Genomic DNA, 13,277 nt, shown 5'->3' with positions numbered 1-13,277 from the left:
AGCAAACTTTATTTTTCTTTTAAATTCAAGAAAACAACATCGACACATACTAGTTAAAGCCTTAAGAAAACACAGTGGGGAGAAAAATGTTGGACATTTCTGTAGCTGGGAGCTTGTTAACATGAAAACACTGCAGGTATTCTGTGTTTCTGCTCGTGCATGAAAAGCCATATTTCAGAAAGAGGGGCTGATATTTACGGAGCTGGAAGCTCTGATATCAGCCGGCGTCGGCCCCAGGGCCTGACGTTTCTCAGGTGGTGGAGCTGCTGTAAGGCTTTCTGGTGACTGACCTAGAGACCCCTGCTGCTGCTGCTCAGGTTTTCTGCTTGTGTCTCTGAACAGAATCTCCCGCTCAGTTCAGATCGAACTCAGTTGAGACAATGAATTTTTGACAATGAATCAGAAAACAACTAAAACAACTCCCTGTCTAAAATGATGTAATTTAACATTAATTATGCGCATTTATATTTTTCCAAAATGACTTGGCGACCCCCAGAAATCATCTCACGACCCCAGTTGGGGTCGGGACCCCAAGGTTGAGAATGGCTGCTCTAGATGACCTGAAGGACGTAGATTAAACTCCTCGTTCTACATCTCTGTCCTCGTTCTTTCAGACCTGTGGTCGCCCGTCATCGGGTCAGGAATCTTGCGGCTCCTCGTCCTGCGGAGGTCTCGGCTGCCTGGACTCGGACGGCCGGTCTCGGTGTGGAGGCGATGGGTGTGACGGCGTGGTGACGGCGGCCAGCAGAGCCTGGACCAGCGCCAAAGACTCTGAGCAGAAGATCCTGGACGCCATGGAAGAAGTGGAGAAGCTCTCTAAAATGGTGAGTGGCGGTCCTAGGGTCAGGGTCGTGGACTCTATGGAGCCGATTAACCAAAAATAAAGGTTCACTTTAGACGCCAGCACGCCATTTATTCAAGAAGTATTCAGTATGCCAGGGAGTAAGATGCTCCAAACAAGCTGAAGACAGAGAAATCAATCATTTAGCTCACTGTCGGTTACCATGGTAACTCTAAATGATCATTAACAAATCAGGATCATCACAGACCTGTTCAGTATTGATCTCAGAGATTCTCACAGACATGGATATGTGTGAAGGATGGAGATTAGTACAGATGCAGGGATCAGAGGTCTGCAGGGACCCCAGCAGAGGGCGCTGATGCTCCACAGTCCCAGTGGAGACTCACAGGATCAGGATCAGGATTTACAGAGCAGTGAAACTGGCTGATTCTGTTCAGGTGGACTGTAGAAGATCCTCTCACCTGTCTTTGTTTGTTTGTTTGTTTGTTTAGGTGTCAGAGGCCAAAGTGAGAGCGGACGAGGCCAAGCTGAGCGCCCAGGACGTCCTGATGAAGACCAACAGAACCAAACAGAGGGTGGAGCAGAGCAACGAGGAGCTGAGGGAGCTCATCAGACAGATCAGAGACTTCCTCACACGTACGTCCCTCTTATTTCCTGTTTCACACCACCACGCATCCACATGACTTCCTGTCAGATACCACCTGCCCAGGTACTTCAGGGGTTTAGAGCAACGCCTGCTGCTGATTGGTTCCAGGTCTTTATGGCCACAAAAATGATCCACTTCCTGTTTTGATGGAAGAAAGTGTGCGTTCAGCTGTTTCTCTGAGGTCAGGTCAAAGTCCCAGGTTTCCTGTGGGTGATGTCACTGATCTTGAAGGTCAACATCGTTCTTCGTCTGCGTTTCAGAGGACGCCGCCGACCTGGAGAGCATCGAGCTGGTGGCTAACGAGGTTCTGGCCATGCAGATGCCGACCACGCCGGCTCAGATGCAGAACCTGACCAACGAGATCCGCCAGAAGGTGGGGGAGCTGGGACACGTGGAGACCATCCTGCGGCAGAGCGCCAACGACATCCGGAGAGCCGAGAACCTGCTGGACCAGGCCCGCCAAGCCAGGTGAGACTCACCTGTCCGAGGAGACAAGCTAAGTTCAGTCCTGCCGCCTTCTTAAAGCCACGTCTGATCAAAGGTACTTCCTGTTTGCAGCGAGGAGGCGTCCAACGTGAAGGACTCTGCCGAGGCGGTCAGACGAGCTCTGGAAGAGGCAGGGCGGGCCCAGACCGCCGCCAGCAACGCCATCCAGCAGGCCGCCGCCGACATCCAGAACACCAACAAACTGCTGTCAACGGTCAGTGATTCACACGACTGCTTCACTGACATCATGAAAAAAGGAGCGTTTACTTCACTGACATCACGTAAAAATGAGCGTTTACCTCAGTGACCACGTAAAAATGAGCGTTTACTTCACTGACATCATGTAAAAATGAGCGTTTACTTCACTGACATCATGTAAAAATGAGCGTTTACTTCACTGACATCAGGTTTAAATGAAAGCTTTAGTAACATCAGGTTAAAATGGTTCCTTCACTGACATCAGGTTAAAGTGATTACTTCACTGACATCACGTAAAAATGAGCATTTACCTCAGTGACCACATAAAAATGAGCGTTTACTTCACTGACATCACGTAAAAATGAGTGTTTACCTCAGTGACCACGTAAAAATGAGCGTTTACTTCACTGACATCATGTAAAAATGAGCATTTACTTCACTGACATCACGTAAAAATGACGATTTTTACTTCACTGACATCACGTAAAAATGAGCATTAACTTCACTGACATCATGTAAAAATGAGCGTTTACCTCAGTGACCACGTAAAAATGAGCGTTTACTTCACTGACATCATGTAAAAATGAGCATTTACTTCACTGACATCACGTAAAAATGAGCGTTTTTACTTCACTGACATCACGTAAAAATGAGCATTAACTTCACTGACATCATGTAAAAATGAGCATTTACCTCAGTGACCACGTAAAAATGAGCGTTTACTTCACTGACATCACGTAAAAATGAGCATTTACTTCACTGACATCACCTAAAAATGAGCGTTTACTTCACTGACATCAGGTTTAAATGGTTCCTTCACTGACATCAGGTTAAAGTGATTACTTCACTGACATCAGGTTAAAATGGTTCCTTCACTGACATCAGGTTAAAGTGATTACTTCACTGACATCACGTAAAAATGTGCGTTTACCTCAGTGACCACGTAAAAATGAGCGTTTACTTCACTGACATCACGTAAAAATGAGCGTTTACCTCAGTGACCACGTAAAAATGAGCGTTTACTTCACTGACATCATGTAAAAATGAGCGTTTACTTCACTGACATCATGTAAAAATGAGCATTTACTTCACTGACATCACGTAAAAATGAGCGTTTTTACTTCACTGACATCACGTAAAAATGAGCATTAACTTCACTGACATCATGTAAAAATGAGCGTTTACCTCAGTGACCACGTAAAAATGAGCGTTTACTTCACTGACATCACGTAAAAATGAGCATTTACTTCACTGACATCACCTAAAAATGAGCGTTTACTTCACTGACATCAGGTTAAAGTGATTACTTCACTGACATCAGGTTAAAATGGTTCCTTCACTGACATCAGGTTAAAATGGTTCCTTCACTGACATCAGGTTAAAATGGTTCCTTCACTGACATCAGGTTAAAGTGATTACTTCACTGACATCAGGTTAAAATGATTACTTCACTGACATCAGGTTAAAATGGTTCCTTCACTGACATCAGGTTAAAATGGTTCCTTCACTGACATCAGGTTAAAATGGTTCCTTCACTGACATCAGGTTAAAGTGATTACTTCACTAACATCAGGTTAAAATGGTTCCTTCACTGACATCAGGTTAAAATGGTTCCTTCACTGACATCAGGTTAAAGTGATTACTTCACTGACATCAGGTTAAAGTGATTACTTCACTGACATCAGGTTAAAATGGTTCCTTCACTGACATCAGGTTAAAATGGTTCCTTCACTGACATCAGGTTAAAATGGTTCCTTCACTGACATCAGGTTAAAGTGATTACTTCACTGACATCAGGTTAAAATGGTTCCTTCACTGACATCAGGTTAAAGTGATTACTTCACTGACATCAGGTTAAAGTGATTACTTCACTGACATCAGGTTAAAATGGTTCCTTCACTGACATCAGGTTAAAATGGTTCCTTCACTGACATCAGGTTAAAGTGATTACTTCACTGACATCAGGTTAAAGTGATTACTTCACTGACATCAGGTTAAAGTGATTACTTCACTGACATCAGGTTAAAATGGTTCCTTCACTGACATCAGGTTAAAGTGATTACTTCACTGACATCAGGTTAAAGTGATTACTTCACTGACATCAGGTTAAAGTGATTACTTCACTGACATCAGGTTAAAGTGATTACTTCACTGACATCAGGTTAAAAGGGTTCCTTCACTGACATCAGGTTAAAGTGATTACTTCACTGACATCATGTAAAAATGAGCGTTTACCTCAGTGACCACGTAAAAATGAGCGTTTACTTCACTGACATCACGTAAAAATGAGCATTTACTTCACTGACATCACCTAAAAATGAGCGTTTACTTCACTGACATCAGGTTAAAGTGATTACTTCACTGACATCAGGTTAAAGTGATTACTTCACTGACATCAGGTTAAAATGGTTCCTTCACTGACATCAGGTTAAAGTGATTACTTCACTGACATCAGGTTAAAATGATTACTTCACTGACATCAGGTTAAAATGGTTCCTTCACTGACATCAGGTTAAAGTGATTACTTCACTGACATCAGGTTAAAGTGATTACTTCACTGACATCAGGTTAAAATGGTTCCTTCACTGACATCAGGTTAAAGTGATTACTTTACTGACATCAGGTTAAAATGGTTCCTTCACTGACATCAGGTTAAAGTGATTACTTCACTGACATCAGGTTAAAGTGATTACTTCACTGACATCAGGTTAAAATGGTTCCTTCACTGACATCAGGTTAAAGTGATTACTTCACTGACATCAGGTTAAAGTGATTACTTCACTGACATCAGGTTAAAGTGATTACTTCACTGACATCAGGTTAAAGTGATTACTTCACTGACATCACCTAAAAATGAGCGTTTACTTCACTGACATCAGGTTAAAGTGATTACTTCACTGACATCAGGTTAAAATGGTTCCTTCACTGACATCAGGTTAAAATGGTTCCTTCACTGACATCAGGTTAAAATGATTACTTCACTGAAATCAGGTTAAAGTGATTACTTCACTGACATCAGGTTAAAGTGATTACTTCACTGACATCAGGTTAAAGTGATTACTTCACTGACATCAGGTTAAAATGGTTCCTTCACTGACATCAGGTTAAAGTGATTACTTCACTGACATCAGGTTAAAGTGATTACTTCACTGACATCAGGTTAAAATGGTTCCTTCACTGACATCAGGTTAAAGTGATTACTTCACTGACATCAGGTTAAAGTGATTACTTCACTGACATCAGGTTAAAATGGTTCCTTCACTGACATCAGGTTAAAGTGATTACTTTACTGACATCAGGTTAAAATGGTTCCTTCACTGACATCAGGTTAAAGTGATTACTTTACTGACATCAGGTTAAAATGGTTCCTTCACTGACATCAGGTTAAAGTGATTACTTCACTGACATCAGGTTAAAGTGATTACTTCACTGACATCAGGTTAAAATGGTTCCTTCACTGACATCAGGTTAAAATGGTTCCTTCACTGACATCAGGTTAAAATGGTTCCTTCACTGACATCAGGTTAAAGTGATTACTTCACTGACATCAGGTTAAAATGATTACTTCACTGACATCAGGTTAAAATGGTTCCTTCACTGACATCAGGTTAAAATGGTTCCTTCACTGACATCAGGTTAAAGTGATTACTTCACTGACATCAGGTTAAAATGGTTCCTTCACTGACATCCCGTTAAAATGAGAACTTTAGTAAATTCACTCTAACTTAAATAATTTCATCAGAAACTTCGCATGTCCTCTGTGCTGCTTTCAGGTGGAGTCGGAGACGGCAGATGCAGAGCTGAAGCTGAATAACGCCACCCAGAGGCTGCAGAGGTTAGAGCAGGACGTGACGCTGCTGAAGGACAAAGCTCTGAACGTCAGTCTGAGCACAGAACGGACCAATCAGGACGCTGCGATCATCGGAAACATGGCAGAGGAGGTTAAGAAGGTCAGTTAACCCGTTAGACTTTGAATCTGACAGACAGGCGTCATGTCTCGACGTCAGGAGTGTTGCTGATGTGTGGGCGTGTCCTGAGCGGCTGATGTGTGGGCGTGTCCTGAGCGGCTGATGTGTGGGCGTGTCCTCAGCAACTGATGTGTGGGCGTGTCCTGAGCGGCTGATGTTTGGGCGTGTCCTGAGCGGCTGATGTGTGGGCGTGTCCTCAGCAACTGATGTGTGGGTGTGTCCTGAGTGGCTGATCTGTGGGCGTCTCCTAAGTGGCTGATGTTTGGGCGTGTCCTGAGTGGCTGATGTGTGGGCGTGTCCTGAGTGGCTGATGTTTGGCCGTGTCCTGAGCGGCTGATGTGTGGGCGTGTCCTGAGCGGCTGATGTGTGGGCGTGTCCTGAGTGGCTGATGTGTGGGCGTGTCCTAAGTGTCTGATGTTGAGGCGTGTCCTGAGCGGCTGATGTGTGGGCGTGTCCTGAGTGGCTGATGTGTGGGCGTGTCCTTAGTGGCTGATGTGTGGGCTTGTCCTAAGTGGCTGATGTTTGGGCGTGTCCTGAGCGGCTGATGTGTGGGCGTGTCCTGAGCGGCTGATGTGTGGGCGTGTCCTGAGCGGCTGATGTGTGGGCGTGTCCTGAGCGGCTGATGTGTGGGCATGTCCTGAGCGGCTGATGTGTGGGCGTGTCCTAAGTGTCTGATGTTGAGGCGTGTCCTGAGCGGCTGATGTTTGGGCGTGTCCTGAGCGGCTGATGTTTGGGCGTGTCCTGAGTGGCTGATGTGTGGGCGTGTCCTGAGCGGCTGATGTGTGGGCGTGTCCTGAGCGGCTGATGTGTGGGCGTGTCCTGAGCGGCTGATGTGTGGGCGTGTCCTGAGCGGCTGATGTTTGGGCGTGTCCTGAGCGGCTGATGTTTGGGCGTGTCCTGAGTGGCTGATGTGTGGGCGTGTCCTGAGCGGCTGATGTGTGGGCGTGTCCTGAGCGGCTGATGTGTGGGCGTGTCCTGAGCGGCTGATGTGTGGGCGTGTCCTGAGCGGCTGATGTGTGGGCGTGTCCTGAGCGGCTGATGTTTGGGCATGTCCTGAGCGGCTGATGTGTGGGCATGTCCTGAGCGGCTGATGTGTGGGCGTGTCCTAAGTGTCTGATGTTGAGGCGTGTCCTGAGCGGCTGATGTGTGGGCGTGTCCTGAGCGGCTGATGTGTGGGCGTGTCCTGAGCGGCTGATGTTTGGGCATGTCCTGAGCGGCTGATGTGTGGGCATGTCCTGAGCGGCTGATGTGTGGGCGTGTCCTAAGTGTCTGATGTTGAGGCGTGTCCTGAGCGGCTGGTGTGTGGGCGTGTCCTGAGCGGCTGATGTGTGGGCGTGTCCTGAGCGGCTGATGTGTGGGCGTGTCCTGAGCAGTCGATCCATGAAAACCTCCACTCTCTCTCTCTCTGTTTGGTCATGAAGGAGCTGGACTCTGAGCTGAAGGAGAAATACGCCACAGCAGAGGAGCTGATTGGTCAGAAGGCAGGGGGCGTGGCTGAAGCAAAGAAGAGGGCGGAGTCACTGCAGCAGGAAGCCAAAGAGCTTCTTCTGAAAGCCAGCAGCAAACTCCAGCTGCTGAAAGGTGAACAAATCAAAGTCTGATCACAAATGTTTGTTTCATTCATAACCACAGTTATCCAAAGACTTTATTAACACTTCCTGTTTCAGTTTTCACTTCCTGTCTCAGTTCTTTAAACGACCAAACAGAACATTTGCTGTACTCCTGCTGCTCTTTAACCCGTTTCATTACTTTTTTTCCAGACTTTTCTGAGCGTCTCCATCTTTTTGCCTCTTTTAGCCCACGTTTGCCATTGTTTCCCTAATGAACCCATTAGGGAAATGCCCATTTTGGTCACTTTTTTATCCATTTTTTTCCACTTCTTTTTTAAACTTAAACCCATGTTTTGTCTATTTTAGCAGCCTTTTGTCATTCCTTGCTCATTTATGTCCATTTTCGCTGCCTATCTTCTATTTTTCTGCTAATTTGTGCCACTTTTAACCCTTTTTTTCCACTTTTGCCCATTTTTGTGTATTAATTTTCTGCCTAGTATTATTATTATTATTGTTATTATTGTTATTATTATTATTATTATTATTATTATTATTATTATTATAGGTGTCTTCGACTAAGGATTTTCATAGTTGAATCTGATGCGTCAGATTTTGCCTTTAGTGGACTAATAGTTGAACGGCGTTTCCGCTAGACTTTTTTGTCTCCGGACCGGCAGTCCTCAAGAATTCCGGCCATTTAGAACAACTATCAGACATTTGCTTTAACATTATTTTGCTGCATTAACAGCAGCAAAATGCATAAATCTGGTATTCTGTGATACATTGATACACAAGTCTGCGCCAAACGGGAGAGAGGACGTTTTTATTTCCAGACCTGCCCACAGTAAACCTGAGTAACTATTACCCTGTTATTACAGACACATGATTAAAACCCTAGAAATGACTGCACACAGACTTTCTCTTATTTTGCTTTAAGTGGTTTAAAGTACCAAAATGAAAGCTGCGCGCTTTTCCTCACACACACAGTCAGTTACACAATATATGCCCACGTTAAACTCATGAACTACAACAGTTAGCTTCTCATCAGCACCGTTAGCCTGTTAGCACATTGGCCGCTACCATAACTTAGCAGCTTACAACAGCCAAATACCATCCTCCACCGACAACAACGGAGCATCCAAACCTAACTCCCCAGTGCTCTGTTAACTGGACACTGCGTTACAACTCTACATTTCTAATGAAAAATGAGTCTTACCGTCAGCTGCTAATACCAGTCCCCATGATGACATCACTGTAACCTCTGCTAAAGCTGGAAATCCAACCATCCTGGTTTATTTGGACTAATCCCGAAAAGACAAAAGCTCCACAGCAGATAGTCCGGTCCAGTCCTCCTCTCATTGACGGCTTATCCAAGACTACTTCCACTAATTAGCCAGGAGATCCCAGCATTAACAACCAGCTACGGATGAGGAGGAGAGACGGAGCCGTCGTTATCAGCTCCAGTGGTCCATGCCGTTCTGCACGATGTGATTCTGTGTTGACTACAATCCTACTTTATCTGAGGATTGGTCATAAGTAGTTTATCCAAGTCCACTATTCTGCTCGGCGTAGGCGTCTCTCTCTGCTGCTGCATCGGTGTTTACGGCGCTCAGCTGTACAGTTCCCTTTGTTTCAGCCTCTCCATTATTCGCAGCGATGACATAAAATCCCTCCATACTGCTGGTTACGAGAAAGCCCTGGTCAAACATTCCCTGCATACCTGCATAGTCTCCAGCAGTACTGAGCATGCTCAGAGAGATAGACTTACTTTGACATCATCATGCATACATAATTAGCCGTGTGCTTGCCGTCTGAGGAGATAAACAACCCCAGCACAGGACAGTAGCTGTAGTTAGATTAGGCAGCTTTTAGTTTATATTAACGCATTCTGGCAACATATCTGATAGGTTACACAGAATATAATCTGCAAGTATTCAGTATTTACTTATCTGGTCATTTGCATGTTTTCTGCCGGACATTTTGACCGGTTATATTTTTATCTGCCGGACTTCCGTCCTTTTTACCTGCCAATGACCAGCAAATGCTGGCTAACGGAAACTCAGGCTCAGCAGCCCCATGTAGTCAGAATGGTACGATCTTGGTTACATAACAACATTCGACTATGAGGTTCATAGTCGAATCAGACTCCTCTACTCAGCTATTCCAGGTCACCCCTACTTATTATTATCATTATTACCTCCACCAAGGAGGTCATGTGATCGGGTGGGTTTGTTTGTTTGTTTGTTTGTTAGCAACATAACTCAAAAAGTTTTGGACGGATTTTCATGAAATTTTCAGGAAATGTCAGAAATGGCATAAAGAAGAACTGATTAGATTTTGGGAGCGATCCGGATCACCATCTGGATGCAGGAATTTTTTCAAGGATTCTGTACTATTGGGAGATAGGGCTGCGCTGTTACCACTTTACACCAGGAGATGGCGGACATGAGTAACTTATTCAAAGTTTTGGAGTTTGTAGAGTTTGTAAGACACACGCCCGGTCGAGGAGACGAGTCGGAGCGTAACAGAGAGAAAGACAGAGAATTGTAGCAACGATACTCACAATGCTGGGAGGAATAGAGGAATATTCACCCTCTGGCATGACTTCCAGTCGTCCGGTGAGACCATGGGTGCATCAGCCATGACTTCCACAGGTAGCGAAGCCAATGCTTTACCCTACCGTGTCTCCACCCCACCAAGGGTGAATTAAATTTTTTATTATTATTATAGTTTTTATTAATATTTTTGCCCATTTCTGCGTTTTCATGTGCCGTTGTCTCTCTTCAGCCTGATTCTGTCCTTTCCTCTCCGTTTCTTCTACTTTTTGCATCCTAACATTTGTGCTGTGGTTTTCTGACCTCCATGGGCCCTGGTTCTGCTGAGCCCCCTCTTACTGAGTGTAACCTGTGTCCTGTCCTCTGATTGGTCAGATCTGGAGAAGTCGTATGAAGATAACCAGCGCTCTCTGGAGGTGAAGGCGGAGCAGCTGGTGGAGCTGGAGGCCGCCGTGAAGCAGCTGCTGACCGACATCAGCCTCAAGGTCACGGTCTACAGCACCTGTGTCTTCTAGGGTCAAAGGTCACCAACACAGGGTCACCTGTTAAACATCCATGTTTTTATAAATGTTGAATCAGAGCGGGAGGAACAATCATGAGGGAACGTTTGACACCAAAGATTTTCACTTTTAAATGTCAGCTCATTTATAGACGGACCTTTTTACAGAGGGTCCCTGAAGGCATCGTTAGCGGCCTCTCTAACCAGAATAAAAGTAAAGGAGGCCAGTATCAAATAAAAAGGGACGCCACAGACTGGAACGTTCAACCACCTCTCCACCTGTCAGTTAGAGATCACAGGGAGGCTGGAGCCAATCACAGTGGTCGCTAGGCCAGAGGCGGGATTTCACCATGGACTGGTCTCCAGCCAATCACAGAGCTGACATTTAGAGATGACAAACATCTAGATTTAGAGCGACAGTGAAGCTGATGAATGTAAACATGGAGGATTTAGTCCCAGAATGTCTGAACCATGTGACTGCAACCTTTTCTACCTTAGTCTCCACACGTTTGTATTTCTATGTGACCAAAGCCAAAAAGATTAGCAATAAAAGCTCTGATGAAAACCGCAGAATGTCTCTGAGCTTTTATTGTGAAAGGGTACAGCTGTTGATGAGATTTAACCCTTCTGCCCTCCTCCGGCATTTTTCCCCATTTTTCTCAAGTCTTTTTCTTTTTTAATTTGTGATCATTTTATCAGTTTTACAGTTTGTGGCATGAATTTTTACAGGAACTTTTCTTTCCAGTTACATTTTTAAAATCCAACATGTTTTCCTCTTAAATGTCATTCAGACTCTCTCAGTGAATTTTCTACCCTCTGGACACCTTTGAGCCAAAAATGTACACGAGCAAAAAACTGCCATTAAATCAGCATACATCAATATTTTTTTCGACCTTTTTTCATAAATCTCTTTAACAACTTCAGACCTGCTCAAAACTACCAAAAATTCAATCATTTTCAAGATTTTAACCCTTTAAATGCCAGTTTGATTATTTGAAATGTTTTATTTTGCACTACAAAAAAACACAAAAAGTGAATTTTTTTTTCCATAAAATTAACAGTAGAAAGATGGGGCTTTGGTGCTGATGAGAGTCTTGGATGGGTCAAAGATTAGCAACAAAATTGATTTCATTGTCCTTATATTTTAATGATATTTCATAATATAACGGGCAAAAATAGAAAAATGTGGTGCATGGTCCTACAATGAGAAAATGCTTGAATCTGGTGGAATACGGTAAAAATGTTAAATTTCATTGACTTCTTCACATTGAAATGCTGACATTAAAGAATGCATGATTTTATACTGCAGTGACAGTGAGATTAAAAAACCTGGTTTTAATGGAAGTCAATGGAGGCATTTTAGCCTCCAAGGTGTCCAGAGGGTTTATCTGACATTACATAAAAAATATTAATGCAATCACATCAGTTTTGTAGCTAATCTTTGACCCATCCAAGACTCTCATCAGCCCCAAAGCCCCATCTTTCTACTATTGATTATATGGAAAATAATTCACTTTGTGTTTTTTAGTAAATATATATATATATATAAATATTTCAAATAATCACACTGGCATCTTGAAAATTACTCAATGTTTGGTAGATTTGAGCAGGTCTGAAGTTGTTAAAGAGATTTATGAAAAAAAGGGGAAAAAATATTGAGGTGTGCTGATTTAATGGCAGTTTTTCTGTAGTGTACATTTCTGGCCTTGAAGGTGTCCAGAGTAAATCTGAGGAGGGCACAGGGTTAGCGGCCTCCTCCTGGGTCTCTCACCTTCTGCTGGAGTGTTTTTTGTGTTATCCTCCAGGATGATTCCTTCCACCTGTGCAGCTGCAGTCGAACAATCAGCCAATCAGAGGATGGCAGCAATCAGCCCCGCCCCTCTAGAAGCCTGGGCTGCAGCGCTCGTTAAAGTCAGTTTATTTTGGATTAATCAGAGCGGTTCTGGATTCTGTCAGTCAGTCAGAACCTTGTCGAAGACTGGACATGGTCCAGGACCGGCTTTGAGACTCCAGCATCGGCTTCACAGGTAGAGACGAACCAAACGCCGCACGAGCACAAACTAGACCGACACAGAGTGGAGCGTCTCAGGCTGACTGAAGAGGGTAAAAACCACAGCAGTGGTCAGTGATAATATCGCTGTCAGCCATCGTCTGGCTGAGCGCCAGCCGCTCCTTCTTAAACCTGCAGACAGAGTTAAAGAAAGGTCATCAATGTCACTAAACTGTGTCAATAAAAGCTCAAATGTGGCTCCTACTGGCCCTGTCCAACAGGGACCATGGAGGTAAAATCACAGTGTGTTATAAAGTTATCTGTCATAACCATAGTCTGTATTTAAGCTGAATAATAACCTCTCTGCTCACAGGAACAAAACATGAATTTATTCATGCTAAAGCCTCTTTTATTGAAACACAGTTCCATTTTTATCAGGGGTCCATTCTCTTTTAGGTTTTATTTAAAGGTGAAGTGTGATTTTATTGTATTTCTGTGTTCAGGGGTGTTTTTCCAGAAGCGTTGGCGTGTTGGGCTGAAGGAAACAGCAGCTGGCCGTGCCTCTTTGTCCTGTTTTTCTAAG

At 44.1% G+C, this 13,277-nt stretch overlaps 1 protein-coding gene across 1 annotated transcript in view; it reads left to right on the top strand.

Moving 5' to 3' along the window:
• The window catches only part of lamb1a (laminin, beta 1a), a 60,979-nt gene extending 49,711 nt beyond the window's left edge, over positions 1-11,268 (top strand). Inside the window, exons 27-33 of the mRNA XM_041795539.1 lie at positions 615-824; positions 1,294-1,438; positions 1,709-1,916; positions 2,007-2,148; positions 5,906-6,082; positions 7,522-7,681; positions 10,581-11,268. Coding sequence (XP_041651473.1) covers positions 615-824; positions 1,294-1,438; positions 1,709-1,916; positions 2,007-2,148; positions 5,906-6,082; positions 7,522-7,681; positions 10,581-10,720 — 1,182 coding nt within the window. The 3' untranslated portion in view covers positions 10,721-11,268. The remainder of the gene's footprint in view (positions 1-614; positions 825-1,293; positions 1,439-1,708; positions 1,917-2,006; positions 2,149-5,905; positions 6,083-7,521; positions 7,682-10,580) is intronic.
• The last annotated feature ends 2,009 nt before the right edge of the window (positions 11,269-13,277 follow it).

This window comes from Cheilinus undulatus, linkage group 9 (genome assembly GCF_018320785.1).
Source record: "Cheilinus undulatus linkage group 9, ASM1832078v1, whole genome shotgun sequence".
NCBI lineage: Eukaryota > Metazoa > Chordata > Actinopteri > Labriformes > Labridae > Cheilinus > Cheilinus undulatus.
Note: the sequence above shows the minus strand (reverse complement) of the source record. Positions and strands in the feature narration are given on the sequence as shown.